Source organism: Perognathus longimembris, chromosome 25 (genome assembly GCF_023159225.1).
Source record: "Perognathus longimembris pacificus isolate PPM17 chromosome 25, ASM2315922v1, whole genome shotgun sequence".
Taxonomy (NCBI): domain Eukaryota; kingdom Metazoa; phylum Chordata; class Mammalia; order Rodentia; family Heteromyidae; genus Perognathus; species Perognathus longimembris.
The window spans coordinates 19,962,325-19,979,944 of record NC_063185.1 but is presented as its reverse complement, the minus strand read 5'-3'; the positions used below and the strand labels follow the sequence as shown (position 1 = coordinate 19,979,944).

Sequence of the window (17,620 nt, the reverse complement as noted above, 5' to 3'; positions counted from 1 at the left end):
CCTTCATGGGGTTCCTGTTGAAGAAAGCCTATCTTACATTGCTCAAAAATACAAATAAAGGACATGATTATGAGAAGTGGGTGCGTAATCTACTCCACCTAAAATGCCTTTGTCTCCCACATCAACCCAGTATCCACCCCATCTCTTCATTCAGAGATCATTGAGGGTTCTGCCCCCCAGAGCACCTTCGTGGAAATGTCACAAGTGTCACACACACACACACACACACACACACACACACACACACACACACGAATTAAGCCAAAGAAATCCTAAAGCAAACACTCTTTCTATCGTTTTAAAACCTGCCCCCAGGCCTCGGGGACCTCACGCCTCCAATCCCAGCTCACACGTTCAAGGCCAGCCAGAGCAGAAAAGCTCTCCGAGGTCCCGTCTCCAACAGGAGGGTCGTTCCGCTTTGCACTGACCACGGCCGTCCCCGTGTCCCCCCTCCAGACCGTCGGACCCGCCGCTGGCATGGCCGTCTCTGTGGACTCCTCTTGGTGGCGATGGCGGCGGTGGGCCCAGGGTGGCCGCCTCGGGTCTCCGTCGGAAGCCACCCCGCTGCTGGATTCCCCGGGGAGGCGGCACTACGGCCCGGCACAGCGGCGGGTGGTGCTCCCCAACAACAGCGTGCGTCACCGCGACTGGGAGAGAGTCTGCGGCGGCTACTCCAGCAACGCCATCCGCACCACCCGATACACCCTCCTCAGCTTCCTGCCCCGCTCGCTGTGGGAGCAGTTCCACAGGTTCGCAGCCCCGGTCCCCACAGAGAACACCACCCCCGCCCCCCCACCCCCCACCCCCGCAAGGCTAAGTCACTCACTCAGCTCCGGGGCCCTGTTACCCCTAAGATCTGTGTGCGTACACCCGAGAAGTCTGATTCATCCACTCGTATATTCAATACGTAAACATCAGGCTGAGTACAAAAGAAACTCGCTGAGAGTTGTCTAGCGAAAGAGACAGACATTATTTGGTTGGTTGGTTTTGTTTTTGTGGCCAGTCTTGGAGCTTGAACTCGGGGCCTGAGCACTGTCCCTGGCTTCTTTCTGCTCAAGGCTAGCACTCTGCCACTTGAGCCACAGCGCCACTTCCGGCTTTTTCTATATCTATGTGGTGCTGAGGAATCGAACCCAGGGCTTCCTATATGCACGACGAGCACTTTACCACTAGGCCACCTTCCCAGCCCGACAGACATTATTTGTAAGTACATAAATACTTACAGAACTCTACGCAGGCTACGTCCCAGCAGGGAGAGGCGGGTCAGGATGGAGGGGAAGAGCTGGGCAGAGCTAAAGAGGTCAGATGAGAGGGTCTTTGAGGTAATAATTGAAATATAAGCCGGGAAGAATAGAAAGTCTTCGCTGAGGGAAAAGGAGAAGCAAAGTGTCAGGGAAGAAAGGAATTTGTCAGCGGATGGGCCTGCGTGTGCAAAGGCATGGGTACAAGCGGGACTCAGACACACTTGCAAAGCTTAAAAACATAAGCCATTCTTTTGACACAATATAGGAAATAATCATTGTTGATTATAAATTAAGATGTGTACTTTTAAATTTTAAAAAAAAACTTATGGGGGACTGGGAATGTGGCCTAGTGGCAAGAGTGCTTGCCTTGTATGCATGAAGCCCTGGGTTCAATTCCCCAGCACCACATATATAGAAAATGGCCAGAAGTGGCGCCGTGGCTCAAGTGGTAGAGTGCTCGCCTTGAGCAAAAGGAAGCCAGGGACAGTGCTCAGGCCCCGAGTTCAAGGCCCAGGACTGGACCCAAAACACAAAGCCCAATCCTGCAACGTTGGAGATACGACTGGATGTCATCCAAGTTGGTAAGGACCAGCGGGAGGGAGGACCGAGGGAGCTGAACGCCCCGCTTCCTCTCCGTGACCCCCACACCGTGCTCGCCCTTGCAGGTGGGCAAACCTCTACTTCCTGCTCCTGGTGGTCCTGAACTGGGTGCCCGCCGTGGAGGTGTTCCACCGGGAGCTCACCGCGCTGCCGCTGGCCGTCGTCTTGCTCATCATCACGGTCAAGGACGGCGTGGAGGACGTGAAGAGGCACCGCTTCGACAGGGAGATGAACGGCGCCCGCACCCGGGTCTACCAGAGGTAAGGGAGCTCCCGCCGCAGCGTCTCCTCCAAGGAGGCCCTCCATCCTTCCCGGGACCCAGTCAGGGCCTCGATACGGAACTCCGGGACTCGCCGGGAGGCGACTCGGGCGCCCCGTGAACGCGTGCTACCGTGGGGGGGTCTTTTTCTTGTCACGCTGGTGGGGAGCTGCCCCTGGCTGGCGTGCAGGGGGTTCACACCAGCATCCATCCACACAGACAGGCGCCACGTTACAGTGAGGACTTATTACAGCCTCCAAAGTGTCCATCGCGCTGGGGCTGGAAACCGCAGTTGAACCCAGGGAAACACTCGTTTCCTTCAACACAAGGGTGTTCAATCCTGTGGGACAAACGGTCACACCTGTAACCCCAGCTACCCAGGAGGCTGAGATCTGCGGTTCTCAGTTCAAAGCCAGCCCAGGGAAAAAAGTCCATCAGACTCTTATCTCCAATTAACCACCAAAAAAAAAAAAAAGCCAAACGTGGAGCTGTGGCTCAAGCGGCAGAGCACTAGCCTTGAGTGAAAAGGCTCAGGAACGACACCCGGACCCTGAGCTCAAACCCAAAGGGAGTGGCTTGAAGTTTAACTCTTGAAGCTTCCAGAGTTGAACTCTAGCATGGTCAGCTTCGCTCAGGAGAGTCATTTCAGGAGACTCTCCCTGCAGGGTCGCAGACCGTGTCCCTCCCACGTGAACCTCGGTGCCATTTTGCAATCCTCAAGAGTTTCTAGGGAGGGGAAAAAGTCCTTCCTTTTAGGACTTAGGCAGGCAGGTGTTAGGACCCAGCATCGGTGCACCTGTTGCTGGCTGCCGGCCATGGAATAAAGAAGACACCTGCGAGGGGCGTGTGCGGGCTCACAGGTGGAGTCTGGAAGGCAGAGGAGGAAGTGGCCGGCTGAACGCCCCGCCATTCCTGCAAGTTCCTGCTGCCTGCTGGCCTGTCGTTCTGAATTTTCCTTTTGCAGAGAGAGAGAGAGAGGGAGAGAGAGAGAGAGAGAGAGAGAGAGAGAGAGAGAGAGAGAGAGAGAGCGCAAAAACTTCCTGGCAAAGAAGGCAAGTAAAAGATGAGGACCTCGTTATGAAAAGTCAAGAGGGAGGGTTGAGCAGAGATGAGAAAGGAAGGGAGGAGGAAGCGAAAGCGCAAAGAGGACAAGAAACGGGTGATCGTCTCCAACCTGCCTTTGGAAGGCAAACCCCACCAAGACAACCCCAACCGCCATTACTGCGGGAACCAGATTAAGACCAGCAAGTACACCGTGCTGTCCTTCGTACCCAAGAACCTCTTCGAGCAGCTGCACCGCTTCGCCAACCTCTACTTCGTGGCCGTGGTGATTCTGAACTTCATCCCCGTGGTGAACGCCTTCCAGCCCGGGGTGAGCGTGGTTCCCGTCTGCATCATCCTCGTGGTGACCGCGCTCAAGGACGCGGTGGAAGACTTCCGCAGGTACACGTCGGACAAAGTCATCAACAGCCGGGAGTGCCTCACCTACCGCAGGTAAAGGGCCGCGGGCCTGGCGGGGAGCCGGTCCGGAGGAGGGGACCACGCGGAGACCCAGAGGGGCGTCTGCGTCTCAGGGTTCGGTTCTCCAGGGGATGATGACGGTCTGAAAGGCCTCACTGTGGGGAGTGGCCTTTGCTGTTTGAAATGGATCCACTAGGAGTGGCCATGGGGGGGGGGGTGGCTTTTCGGGGAGCAGGGTGGAAGGGGGTAGCGTTGCGCCAGCAGAAGCAGGACCTTGCCCGGGGGCTCACGAGCCTCCATCTCCCATGGCTTTGGTGGGGAAGGGAAGGGATCTCTCTCCGTCTCGTCTTCCTCTCCGGTGGCCAATTAGGAGCCAGTTCCTGCGGTGATCGTGGGGATTACCCCAAGATGATTCTTGGGGGGGGGGGGACGCTGAGTGTCATGCCTGGTATGCACTGGACGGCCAAGAACCGCAAGCCGCTAGGCTGTGTGGACAGGAAGAGGCCAGTCCTCCCCGCAGGGACGCCGTCCTTGAGGACAGTGTCTGGTGCTGCGGGTGACAAAGCGCGCACCACACCGGCCCCCTGGGCTCCGCTGCCCCTCGCCTTCCCCGCACGTGGCCGTTCACTCCCCCCTCTCTGGGACACCCACAAAGAGAGCCGCTCTTACCTCCAACCCAAGGACTTGAGCTTCTTCCTGTTTTTGTTCCCGGCCAGATCTGGTTGTCCTGGAGTTTAGGAGCGCACTGGCTAGCTAGCGACAGTGACATTTTTTTTATTTCTCCCCATTGAGTGAAGGTATTCGAAAGAGAGGAAGAAACGCTTGCTTTCCTTTGAAAAGCCGGTCATTGAGGAAGCATTGGTTTTTCTTGGGGTGGGGGGTGGGGCCAAGCTGTCCATCACTTTTCCTTTTCCAACCTATTCTCCTTCATTGTTTTAGACAGCGTAGGGGCAGCCAGGAACCCGGGTCCTTGGAGTGGAGGTCGGAGAGGAAAAGGGGGATTCACATAGGCCACTGTGAACTCTGGCCTGTCCTCTGTCTAGAGACCCCCAAAATAATGATCATTTTCTTAGGGCTGGTCTTAGAGTTAGGTGATTGCCAGACCAGCCAGGGCCAGCCTGCTCCTGTCCTGTTCTCCAAAGAGATTGTGGGGAGCGCAGGAAAACCAAGACGATCACTTAGGCCTGGGGTCAGGGACCTAAGTCCAGCAGCTCGCTGGCAGGAAGGGACATGGAGATCTCCCTGCTCGGATTCCCCGAAGCTTCCTCAGTGGAGTCACCAAGAGATACTTTGTGAAAAGACATCCGTGGCCAGAAAATGTTACGCCCTATGTCGTGACTCAATGGGCCATGAAGGACTGAGAGAAGGTACCCGATAAGGACACGTGTTTATCTTGGACCCAGCCCGTGTTGCTCTAGGTGTTCTGGACCTTGACAATACGTTCAAGAGCTGAGTTGTGGAAACTTTCACTTTTTTCCGTTACAGTTAAATAACTGACAGTTGGGAAGGACAGATAACTAAAACGAACGGAATGTTTTTCTCAAGCACTGTGGCTCCTATTCATGGGGGGGGGGGTTGTGGGGTGGTGGGGGGCGGGGGGGAGGGCCATGTGTTCACCCCAGTCGGCAGGACTGTCCATTCGGCCAGCCTGGATTGCTACCGTGTAGAAGCAGGCCTGGTGTCCGTTAGCAGATTGTCTTGAGTTTTACGAGGGGAGCCAGGAACTGCCATCTCCCTTTCCATGTTGCTGACTGATAACGAGCAGGTCTAACGCCCAGGCCTGTCTCTTGGGCTGTGTGTGCATCTCGCGAGCCCCTCCTTCTCACTGTGCAGCGTAGGAGCGGGGAAGGTGCCGTCGGTTCTGGGGAGATTCTTCCAGCAGGAGCAAGGGTCTGCGGGCAGAGAGGAACATGACCTTCAGCTGAGCTACCGGTGGCCTGTACTCCGGGTCTGTCCCTGTCAGTAGCTCGGGAATGTCACCTAAAGCTGCAGGTCTCAGTTTCCACTTCTGTCAGACCTGAGAGTCAGACCACAGGGATGGAGGCCACCGCCAGTTAAATGTGGGGACGAGGGTCTACTGCGGGCTGCTCTTGAACCTAGCAACGCGCGTGAATGTTATGTCGGCTCTGAGATGACCCTCTATCCATCCTGTCTGATTCCATTTGGCTCAAGGGTGGTCTTTGAGGTGTTCTCCCTTGTAGGCAGCAAAACCCCCAACCCAAAGAGATTTAAACCAAGAGAACTGGTTGGCCCGCACCACTGCAAGTATCCTGAGGGGGATGGGGCTTAGCCCCTTCCCGGCAGCCTTCTGCACCCAGACTTGGCAACCCTTTCTTCATTCAGCCCGTGTCTGTATCACCCTAACCCTCGTGAAGCTTTGCCTCATGGCAACAAAAGGGCTGCAGCAGAGCCAGCTCCTGCAACGACATGGAATAACCCACCATAGGGAAAAGAAAGATACTTCCAACGACGCTCTTAAAAGACCAAGGAGGCTTCCTCCTAACTCCTCTCACATCTCAGCGGGCCCAGATGCGGTGGCAGATGCGGCAGCCGCGGCCACCTCCAAGCCCGCAGGACCATCGCTTCAAGTATTTGGGGGCCTACGTGTAAACCGTTTCCCAGGGGTCAGCAGGCAGATGCCCGGCTTAGAACCTTCGTACCAGCTGCCCCTCAAGCCCGCACTCTGAAAGCCCCAGAGAAAGCCAGAAACACTTGGTCTGCTCTCGTTACCATCGTAAAGGAGGAGCCAAAGAGCCCAGTATCACTTTGACCAACTATCCGTGCCACACTAGGGGTTGTGATTGGAGACAACACCTGCTCTGGGTGCGAAGCAGTGCCAGTGCCTGGCAGTCTGGTCCCAACCACACCCCTCCTCTCACTCGAGAAACCCCAGTTTTGTGCAAGGGAACAACCAGGCCCATCGAATTTTGCTCACCACCTCCTGCCCAGACTTGATCCTACTGTGGAAAAAAAAACAAAAATGTCGTGTGTGTGTGTGTGTGTGTGTGTGTGTGTGTGTGTGCAAGTGGCAAGAATGCCTTGTTAACAGAATTACAATCCCGTTACAGCATTTTTTTTTAATATGGCAGCTGTGCTAGTGGTCTAAAGGTGACCCATTAATCAGATTTATGGAATGACTACAAGGAGAGATTAGCTCCAAAATTGTATTAGCTTAACTTCTCCCAGGGCTCCGTTTAATGAATCTACAAACCCTACCCAGCAAGAGGTTTGAATTTCTCCAGCCAGCTTAGTGAATTTGTATTTGTATTCAGAAAGTATGCCTTACAGAAGGGAGAATGTGATCGGGGGCAAATCCAAGGTGGCTTTTCTTTCTTTGTTTGTTGTTGTTGTTGTTGTTCCCCATGTTGAAATGGAACAAACGCCCTCACTTAGTATCCATTTGTCAAATACTAATTCAGGACTTGCTGTGTGGCCGCCATCTTGGTAGTGGGTGGCCGCCATCTTGGTAGTGGGTGGCCGCCATCTTGGTAGTACACACTCAAGACCTCTCAATTCCTGACTCCTGGGGAACTCACAAACCACAGCCAGATCCCGGGTGCTTTGGGGGCAGGGGCCATAGAGGCCAAGGGAAGCTTTCCCCGAGAGGTGACAATGCCAGTGGGCACTGAAGGAATGACGTGGAGGTAGACCAGACCCTACATCGCGCTGTGTGTGGGGGGCTCCTGCAGGCATCAGAAAGACCAGCACCAAGAAACGTCAACCATTTCAGAGCAGAATAACCCAGGCCCCATTTTCATTTGCTGTCTGGCTTTTTCTCCAGACATGGAGATCCTCCCTCCTAATGACCTGTGTGACCTTGTCACCCCAAACAGTCGGGGCCCGTGGGATCCTAATCTCTCTCAGGTCTATTTTATGACCGGCGGTGAGGATGACAGACAAGAGGGCGTGAAGCAACATTATTATAGAAACAGACTAGGAGGCAAGGCCACGGGGGAAGATGGGGTGGGGGGGGTCCTCAAGATGGTCTCCCCTCCCGGCCATGAAGGACTTTGCCTCTGCACTGGCTGCAGCTCAGAGCTGCCTAGCTACTGGGCCCCCATTCCCTCCCCTGTAACTCCCCAATTACAACACCCACAGGCCAGGGTCTCAGGCTAATGAGGCCATCTGTGCAGACCATTTAGCTCAGTGGACCAGTAAGGAAATGGTTTCCTTCCCAGCCCTCGTGACTCTGACTTCCTCAAGTGGCAGGGCCCTTCTGAGCTTTCTGTTTCCACCCAACTTCCAGCACTGACTGTGCGTGAGATATCATATGTGTGTTGATAGAGAAGCTCTCCATTCTACTAGTTATTTCCCCTGAATCCCAGCCCCGTGGCAAACCAAAAAGGAGGGAAAGGTGACGGTGGGGACTGAACTTCAGATTCTCCAGGCTCATCCTCACACTGCAGTGCCACCTGGAAACCCACCTTTGCCTAAGACCACACCCGAGCTTGCTTCTGATATTAAGGAATGCATAGAAGACATTGAGCATGGAGCCAGGAATGGGGGTGGCAGCCCCGGAGTGTTCGCTGAAACATTGTGGGAGCGCGCGCTCGTTCTTGCTAGTCGGGGTTCACCGTGAGCTGGGCGTGAGGTGAGTAGGAAAGACAGGGCTGGAGCTTGGGAATGCGTGAGAGCGTGCAGAGGCGTTTTCAGCATGGAATATAGCAAAATGGGCCTGGTGGGAGAATCGGAAAAATTGGATAGAGCTGGAGAAAGGCCCAAGGGTGTTTGAAGCGTAACTGCAAGTCGTGCAGATAGCACAAATAGTACAAATCGTGCAGATAGTACAAATGGTACAAATCGTACAGTTGAGTGGAGGTCACAGAGCAACAAACTGTGGCCTCGGGCGTTTGCTTGGCCGCTGCCACCAGCAAATCCTGTCCTTCTAGAGGCATCTATTTCCCAAGCCACCTTCCCCCAACACACACACACACACACACACACACACGCACGCACACACACACGCACACACTCACGCTGTCTTTCCCCATGTCTCCAGAAGGCTATAAACCATTCAGGTCAATTCCGCTTGCCATTCCACGAGAGAATACTTTCAGTTCTCCCCCAGACCCACACTAGGCCCACGTGGTTCCTTTGGTGGCGCATTGCAGGCTTGCTATACTGTACAGTACGTCCGTGATACACGACCATGTTATTAGCAAAGAGGTCTCTGCTGTTGTGTGTAACAGAAAAGGACAGGGTGAATGTTAAGATGGCTGAAGATTCAGAACCTCCCTCCCGCCGTCCTGTAGACAAATCTACACGAACTGGGTGGATAAACATTGCCTGAGCGCTCGCTGTGGGCCAGACACCGTGCCCCAGTCGTAGGCCCGCCGCTGTAAGAGCCAGCTCCCACGGGCAGAGCTGAAAACACAAGATGCATTAGAGCAGTGAGCACCCGGGCCCAGCAGGGGGGGGGGCAGCCAGAGCAGCCACAAGCTGTGCTGGGCAGAGTCCAGAGCCCAGGGGTGCGGGGGGGGGGGGGGGCGGATCTGCACCTGCCCAGCTTAGAGGAAGGGGGCTGGGCGGCGGGGTGTGCTCTCCATACCCTCAGGCTGCTTCTCCATGGCCGTGACCGGGCAGGACAGTGCCCGGGAGGCTCCCCACGCATGGCCAGCACCTTGTGGTGACATTCCGTGCTCTGCGTTAGCTTCCTGCTGGGTACAGGGGGCCCAGCCGGGGAGGGAGAGTGAAGACCTCAGTGACAGCGTTGCTTTGGGGGTTACGGATTCCTCACGCGCACCCTCAAGCCTCCCCCACGTAAAGCTGACCATCCATACGGGGGGACCACCCCGCGGGTCTCCCCCAGTGCCTCCAACCCAGCCGGGGCTCCTGGCTTCCCGAGGCTATGCCTTAGGCCGCAGCTGTTTTCCTTCTAGAGCTTTCCTAAGTCCTCCAGGTCTGGACTCCCACACGATGGTCTGTAGGAGACAGGCAGGTGCAGGGGCCTGGCTACTGAGGGGGGAGAGCCTCTGCCCGCCCCGTCCTCAGCTGCCAGCCCTCGGAGGGACAGTCTTGTCACGCCATAGATAAAGAAACGGAGGCAGGAGGGTGGGGGTGGGGGTCACAGGCACCCCCACACCAGCCCCAGGCCCTTGGTTCTCTTCCCGGGGGCCGGGAAAGAGTGGAGGGTCCAGCCTGAGTTGCGTGACAGCGCAGCGGGCCAGGCCAGCCATGTCTCCTCCTGGAAAATGAGGGTAGACTTGGAGATCTATCAACTACATCCGCCAGAGTCCACGTGGTCAGGATGACATTTCCAGAGTGTTCCACGTGTGGAGATTGGATCCCTCCAGTCTGGGTTCTTTATTATTATTATTTCAGAGTGTCTACTGTGTAGAGGTTACAGTTGTACGGACTCAGGTCACAGAACGTAGCGACGAGCTTGAGCGGGCATCGGAGGCCAGCACGGGGCGACGGCAGCGTGGGGCAGCCCCGCGCGTGGACGTCCCGGCGGTGACGTCCGATGGTCCTTACCCCAGTGGATTCCACGAGGGCTCAGGCCCTGCCACCAGGCACGCCGAGAGCACCTTGGCCCTCCGGATTCGTCTCCAGGACTCGAGTTCTCCGCAAGTCTTTTCCAGAACCTCCGAGTGTCCTTAAAGCGCCCGGCACGGAGTTGGGGCCGAAGCGCTCTCCTCGCTCGTTTACCTTTTCACAAGTCCCATCTCCTCTCCCAAAGCTCCTTCGCATCTCACCGCGCCACTTAATTTCTCCTCCAGGCAGAAGCTTCCAGATGGAGCCTTTCATCCCCAGCCCCATGGATGTGTCTTATTTTTAAACAGCAGTGAACCTCGCACGTCACGGAAGCCGTTGATCGGCTCCCAGGTGCGGGCTCGGCGGTCGCGGGGAGCCGCGTCCACCTGGGGCGGCGGCTGCGGACGGCGGGGTAACGAGGGAGCGGCGCACATCTGCGCACAGCTGCGGCCCACATCTGGGCGGCACCGGGCTTCGCTCTCACGCCTGGCTGGGCCCCCCGAGGGATTCGCAGCTCCGGCCCCTGCACAGACACACTCCTGACAGCCGGGGAGCCAACGCGCCTGTCCCTTGACACCGCACCTGCTCTCTAAAGCACGTGCTAACCAGCCCCCCCCTCCAGAAATCATGATCAACGAAGGCACCCAGATCGTGGGGTACTCGGAGCTTCTGGGCACCCACCAGAGAATCTTGTTTGAGAAAGACGGCCCCAGGGATTGGATGTCTGTGTTTGGGGGTGCCCAGCAGTGACAGGAAGTGTTATTTTACGATGCTCACAAGTCACCCAAGGAGCACAGGATTGCTGCTGACACAAGGACAGGTAGCCTGTTGCCAGGGCGGCCCCCTCAAGCAGCAGAGGCCGGTCTCACTTACAGCACGTGGGTTGACCTAGCGCGTGGTCGTGGAGGTGGACAAGACAACGTGGCTGCCCGAGGCACAGAAGGAGCTGTCCACACCTGTAATCCTAGCCACCCGGGAGGCTGAGATCTGGAGGATCCTAGTTCAAAGCTGGCCTGGGCAGAAAAATCTGTGAAACTCCGTCTCTAAAATAGCTATCGAAAAGTGAGGCTGGAGGCATGGCTCAAGTGATAGAGTGCCAATTGAACAAGCAAGTCAAGCAGGTGACTTCAGGGAAGGGAGGGAGGGAGGGAAGGAGGAAGGGAGGGAGGAAGGAAGGAAGGAAGGAAGGAAGGAAGGAAGGAAGGAAGGAAGGAAGGAAGGAATTCCTCTGTCTTTTTCTCTGAGAGTCCCTTGCTCGTTGAGTTTGTGGCACACACCAGAACCTCAAAGATCTTACACCTGAATATTTAACTGTTGATTTGGGGACTATTGTAAGAAAACCTGCTGTGTGGAAGTGGAATGAATGTCCCTGGGAGAGGGGCCCACCTGGGTTAAATGAAGCCGAGCAGGGGCTAGGACTGCACCCGACGGGAGGCAGCAAACTCAGTGGCAGGAAATGGGTGTGTCCATGTTGTGTCACGTTGTATCCAAGCCCAGATTTCAGCTCTGCTCTGGAGAGACTCGAGGAGAAATGTTTTGATGATCTTCCTTGTTTCCTTGTTTGTGAAATGGGAGGTGATAATGTCTACACACGGAAGTGAAATGTTAATAAATACTGGTGCTCAGCCTCCTCCAGTGACAAACGTGCCATGTTGTGGCTACCGCTATTGTCTGAGCTTGATAAATTGGATGCAGTGGAAAAGGAAGTCCTTGCCTCTGAGTTCTGTCATGCTCTGATTCTACTTTTACCTTGTGTCTCATCCTGCCAGACGTCATGATGCATTCACGTCAGTGTCTTGTCTACAGTTTCCTGTTTCATCATTTCCCAACTTTCATAGACATTGTCCAGTATCAGAAACTACCATACTGTCACTCTTATGCCCATAATTAAAAACTACCCTTTCAGCCAGCCATGGGTGGCTCACGCCTATAATCCTAGCTACTCAGGAGGCTAAAATCTAAGGATCACAGTTCAAAGCCAGCCCCAGGCAGGAAAGTCCACGAGACTCTGTGTCTCTAATTAGAACACCACAAAACCAGAAGTAGGTCTGTGGCTCAAATGGTAAAGCGATAGCCTCTTGAACACAAAAGCTCAGGGACAGCAGCCGGGCCCTGAGTTCAAGCCCCAAGACTGGCAATAAATAAATAAATACAAGCTTTTCTCTATCCCAACAGTGTTGCTTTCTTCACTGATGACTTGCTATGCTGGTAGTGGATGTTCCTATGACAGCATAATTTCCTGTTCAAATTTCTTTCCTTGGAGGATGCAGTGGTTGAGCAGAGAACTTGGTCAATAGCCAGTAGTCTGTCAAAATCTAATCACAAAGACCAATCTGTTACTCCTGGGACTCTGTAAATCGCATTTACCTGTTCCAGAGAGGTTATAGCCATGGTCCATTGGAACAAGGTGGAATTTGGCACCATCTCCTGATAACTTGACCTGGGAGATACTTAGGCGTGAGTGGGACCTTTCTCCACTCCTCTGCTCGTCTCCTGAGACCTCGCTCTTTCTCTCCCCCAAGGCTGGAGCAAGGCTACGTGACGCAGCGCTGGAAGGACGTGCGCGTGGGGGACTTCGTCCAGATGCGCTGCAACGAGATCATCCCAGCAGACGTCCTGCTCCTCTTCTCCTCCGACCCCAGCGGCATCTGCTACCTGGAGACCGCCAACCTGGACGGAGAGACAAACCTCAAGCAGAGACGTGTGGTGAAGGGCTTCTCGCAGCAGGTAGGCTCTTTCTGGCATCGTCAGTGGTCAGGAAAAAAAAGCCAAGAAGCAAGCTTGTGCCCATGGGATTTGTGGCACGTTGGGGTTTGGATCTACCGCTTGTGCTTATGAGGAAGGTCCTTTGCTGTTGAGCCACGCTCCTCACCCTCTTTTTGGCTTTACTTATCTTTCAGAGCAATGCCTTTTTCCTCAGGCAGCGACCTTCCTATCGATGCCTTCTGGGTAGCTGGGGTTACAGTATGCGTCGTCATGCCTTACTTGTTGGTTAAGATTCGGTCTCATTAATTTATTTTTCTGGTTGGCATCACATATAACCCTTCTGATCTCCACCTCGTGAGAAGCTAGGATTATAAGCAGAAGCTACCGCCCAGAAGAATGTGTCGTGGCTTCTGTCTATAACGTGGTAGCCATTTGTCCCTCCAATATCCAACACGTACTAATTCAGGGAGATGGCGGCTGTGCTTCTGGCCCATGAGTTCTCCATCAAGCAAGGGAGCCTGTAACGCAGGCAAATACGGCACACGCCACAACAGGAGCTGTGCCAGAGCCTTGCGTGCCAAGAACCTATGGCAGCCTCGTCAGAAGCAGACTGGACTGGGTGTTCCTTCTCTGAATAAGGATGATGGATGAAAGAGGGTTTCTGATTAAAGAGGGAGTGGTGGTAACAAAGGGGAAGGACGGTGGACATTATTTATGAATATTCACAAGAGTGACGAGTATCTGAAGACTGTGCCAGATAAACTGCGCTGAATACCCACCGCCAAGCCCCGTGAACCGCGTCCTTCCTTGTCTGCTCATGAACAGTGCCCACCGCGTGGTTCATGGCGAGAACCAGGGCCAGCTAATGTGTGCATGTTCTCAGGAGTGACAGGAACTGTACAGAAGAGACGCGTCCCCACCGGGGGGTTGACCAGTTGTCTCCATCTATGGTGGAAGACCAATGACAGATTGAAGGTTAAGAGAGAAACACCGTGGCGTCGCATCGGGGCCCGAGGAGCAGGATGAGAAAACGAAGGAAGGCTGGGAGCAGGAGGAAGCCGTCTTGAGGAGTCCTGGAGCCTGGGCCGGTATTGTTGGAGGAACAAGAATGTCGGGAGAGGGCACTTGGGGCAAAGAAAGAAGTATACGCTTATCAAATCCAAGTAAACGTGTAGGAAGGAGCCTTGGAAGGGACTCGTGGAGGACCCGCGCTCCTCCGGGGCTGGATCTGAATGAGGAAGCAACAGAGTCCTGCTGAGACTGGGTTGCTACTCTCCAATCAATTCTGCTTCCTCCTCCACTGAGCGTCCATTTGCTCTCATGGGGCGTGTTGCCAAACTGACTTGGGGCGGCCTGGGCCTCCAGCCTTTAATCATTAACCTCCTGTCTGTACAGTCACAGCAAGACCGCATCAAAGGAGGCTCAGTTCTGACAGGTCCTAAAACACCGAGCCTAGGCCTTAGGGCTTGGTGCCGAGCAGTTACACATTAAGCAGGGCCTCCGGCTGCCACCGTAGCTGCTGTTGCTCCCACTGGAACTAGGACATGCCGTCGTCATGCTGCTGTGATTATCAAAGCTGTCTGTCTATTAGTCTCCAAACTCTGAGTCAGTCTCTGAAGCTGAGATTGGCCTCACCAAATCATCGTCGTCGCCATCCTCCTCCTCCTAGGAAACAGAATTATTGTACAGCAGCGAGTGACATGTGGAGAGCACTCAGTAGCAAACGTGATAGAAATTTGGAACAACCTGTTGGAGGCAAGACCCATCAAAAAAAAATTGTTTGTCCCTGGGTCTCAGGGCAGGTAAGGTGGCAAAGATAGGCAGCTGCCTTTTGTTCTCTCCAAGGCTGATTGTCCCTGAACTAGAATGGTTAACAAAACTTCTCCTGCCTGGCTCATCTCTCGTGTCTCCCACCTTCCAAGAGAAATATTCCTCTGTATAAGTCTACTAAATCCTTCCATCTAAATCCATTCGATTCTTCCATCTGAATCTACTAGATTCTTTAGTCTAAATCTACTAGATCCTTTTATCGGAATGTACTAGATGAAGTTCTCTCATACACTACAGATGATTCAAAATATAATGACTATTTCTGACCGAGCACATGGTCAATAGCTAAATAGAAATGACACTCAGTGAAGAGTTTTGAACCTGAGAAACATGCAGATAAGCACAATTATTACATCACTCAATGATGCGCTAGGCAGTGCTTTGCAAAGCTAATTAATATGCACCATTTTGTTAAAATGGGGTCACTCTTGGGGTAGGCCCTGAGGTTCCATTCCACTGGCCCTTGGGGGGCGGGGGGAGATTTAGGCCTTGACACACTGAGACACAGAGAACCAGTGACACATATAACTTCAAGTACTGAGGAGAAGATTTCATTGCTGGTTCTCTGGCTTTGGGAACTTTTCCATTTATTGAAAGGAATGGCTCAGTGTTCAACCATTCGACTAAACACCCTTTTAAAGAAGAGATTCTGGATATCAGAATGTCAGCCAAGAGAAAGCTGTATAATTTAATTCTCTAATCAAGCTCTCTTGCCTGCTGGGTTAGCATAATACTTGGTGTTAAATTCATTTCCTTTCACCTTGTCCCCAGCCACGTGGTATGGGAAGTCATTTTTCACAAATCGCTTCATGACTTTGTGATTTCAAAGGTGGCTCTTCACCACACAGGTTCTGACTAACAAAAAGCACTCGGGCCAAACTGAGCACTGAGAAAAGGTTTGGGACCTCACAGACCCTTTCAACATGGAAAGGACAGCCTTGGGCTGTAGCGACTGTCACCTTGTCTATAACTGTCCCTGAGCTGTGATCGTGCCTGTACCACACCCTGGGTTAACATTTCCAGAAGAATGTCAATACTTATTTGTGCTCAGAATTGGTTCTGAGATCAAATAAGTTTTTTGAGCTCACATTGATGTTTAAACAGACTTGGTGTGTCCTTAAGATTTTGTAAAGGGGGGCTGGGGATATGGCCTAGTAGCAAGAGAGCTTGCCTCGTATACATGAGGCCCTGGGTTCGATTCCCCAGCACCACATATACAGAAAATGGCCAGAAGTGGCGCTGTGGCTCAAGTGGTAGAGTGCTAGCCTTGAGCAAGAAGAAGCCAGGGACAGTGCTCAGGCCCTGAGTTCAAGGCCCAGGACTGGCCAAAACAAAAACAAAAGTTCTTGTATTTTTACAAGAAATGTATCCAGTGCCTAACGTATGAAACTGTAACCTTTCTGTACATCAGTTTGATAATAAAAATTTGAAGAAAAAAAAAAAAGATTTTGTAAACGGACATTGAACCCTCCAGGAAGGGTGCATGAGACACTAGTTTGCTTTGGCCATGAACTCTGTTTTTCCAGAATTTTCCCTTGGGATAAGAATATGTAATCTGTGGGGCTGGGAATGTGACTTAGTGGAAGAGTGCTTGCTTTGCATGCATGAAGCCCTGGGTTCGATTCCTCAGCACCACATATATAGAAAAGGCCGGAAGTGGCGCTGTGGCTCAAGTGGTAGAGTGCTAGCCTTGAGCAAAAAGAAGCCAGGGACAGTGCTCAGGCCCTGAGTTCAAGCCCCAGGACTGGCAAAAAAAAAAAAAGAATATGTAATCTATTATCATCCTCAGGATAGTGGCAGTCATAGTGGGTGTATGTATAAGGTGGAAGCTTTCTAAAACTCTGCGGTTTATTTTAAAAAAAGCTCTTTGGGACAATAGGGATTTCTAGGAAAATCCATTAGCAAGATACTCATTATATATTCTTATTTTATGCCGCTACTGGAGCTTGAACTCTGGGCCTGGCAGTCTGATGATCTATACCTTGAACCTCAGCTCTCAGCCTCCCGAGTAGCTAGGGTCCCAGGCATGAGCCACCAATGCTTGGCCTCCTAGGGTTATTTTAATATGCAATCTACATGTAAGCCTCTTCTTTTCTTACGTGTTTGGGGTTCTGTTGCTTCACAAGCCATGTTGTTCTAGAACCATTTCCCGCTGTATGTGTTTGGCTGGTTACCTTGTCTTTCCAAGGGACACAGTGACTCCCTGCTGCGCCAGCCCTGTAGCCCCGCTGTGCTCGGGTCTGGAGGGGTGATTTCCAGCACCCCTGTCTCTCCTCATTGTCCACACACTCCTCTCCTTCCTGACCTTTGCCCTCTGAGCCCTTGCTCGGTGCTTACACTCAATCATTTCTTATCACTCAGTCATGACGGTTCAGTGGATGCACTTGGTTATTGTGCCAACACCCTAGGAGCTCCTCCTGTGGCTAGACGCCGTGCTGGGCGTCTCTGGGTGTCCCTGGTCAGCAGCAGAGGGAGGTGTGATCTTCCGCGAGTCACTGTGAGGGTCTCACAGGAACTTGGGGTCTCCCGCCATTTTTTTTTTTTTTTTTTTGGCCAGTCCTGGGCCTTGGACTCAGGGCCTGAGCACTGTCCCTGGCTTCTTCCCGCTCAAGGCTAGCACTCTGCCACTTGAGCCACAGCGCCACTTCTGGCCGTTTTCTGTATATGTGGTGCTGGGGAATCGAACCTAGGGCCTCGGGTATCCCAGGCAGGCACTCTTGCCACTAGGCTATATCCCCAGCCCTACTCCCGCCATTTTTAATTGGCCCAATTGCGGAGAATAAGGAAAATGGGTAGAGAAAAAATGAGCCTGGGCAATAAGAGACGTAAGAGGTCAATGGGGACATAAGAGGCCATCTGGGGACAGACACCCATTATGTTAGGGGTTATAACCTTGATTGAGTCATTCTTCCATCCATCCATTCATTCTCCAAATATTCATCGAAGGCCTTCTATCAGATAGGTATGTAGAATGTTCTGGAGGTCTTGAAAGTGAGAGATAGAGGCTAGGACTATATACTCTTAACAGACAGTGATTAACAGTTAC

At 53.2% G+C, this 17,620-nt stretch overlaps 1 protein-coding gene across 1 annotated transcript in view; it reads left to right on the top strand.

Moving 5' to 3' along the window:
• The first annotated feature begins 477 nt into the window (after positions 1 to 477).
• Positions 478 to 17,620, top strand: part of Atp10b (ATPase phospholipid transporting 10B (putative)) — a 45,052-nt gene continuing 27,909 nt past the window's right edge. The window contains 3 exon segments of the mRNA XM_048334152.1: positions 478 to 749; positions 1,910 to 2,104; positions 12,561 to 12,765. Coding sequence (XP_048190109.1) covers positions 478 to 749; positions 1,910 to 2,104; positions 12,561 to 12,765 — 672 coding nt within the window.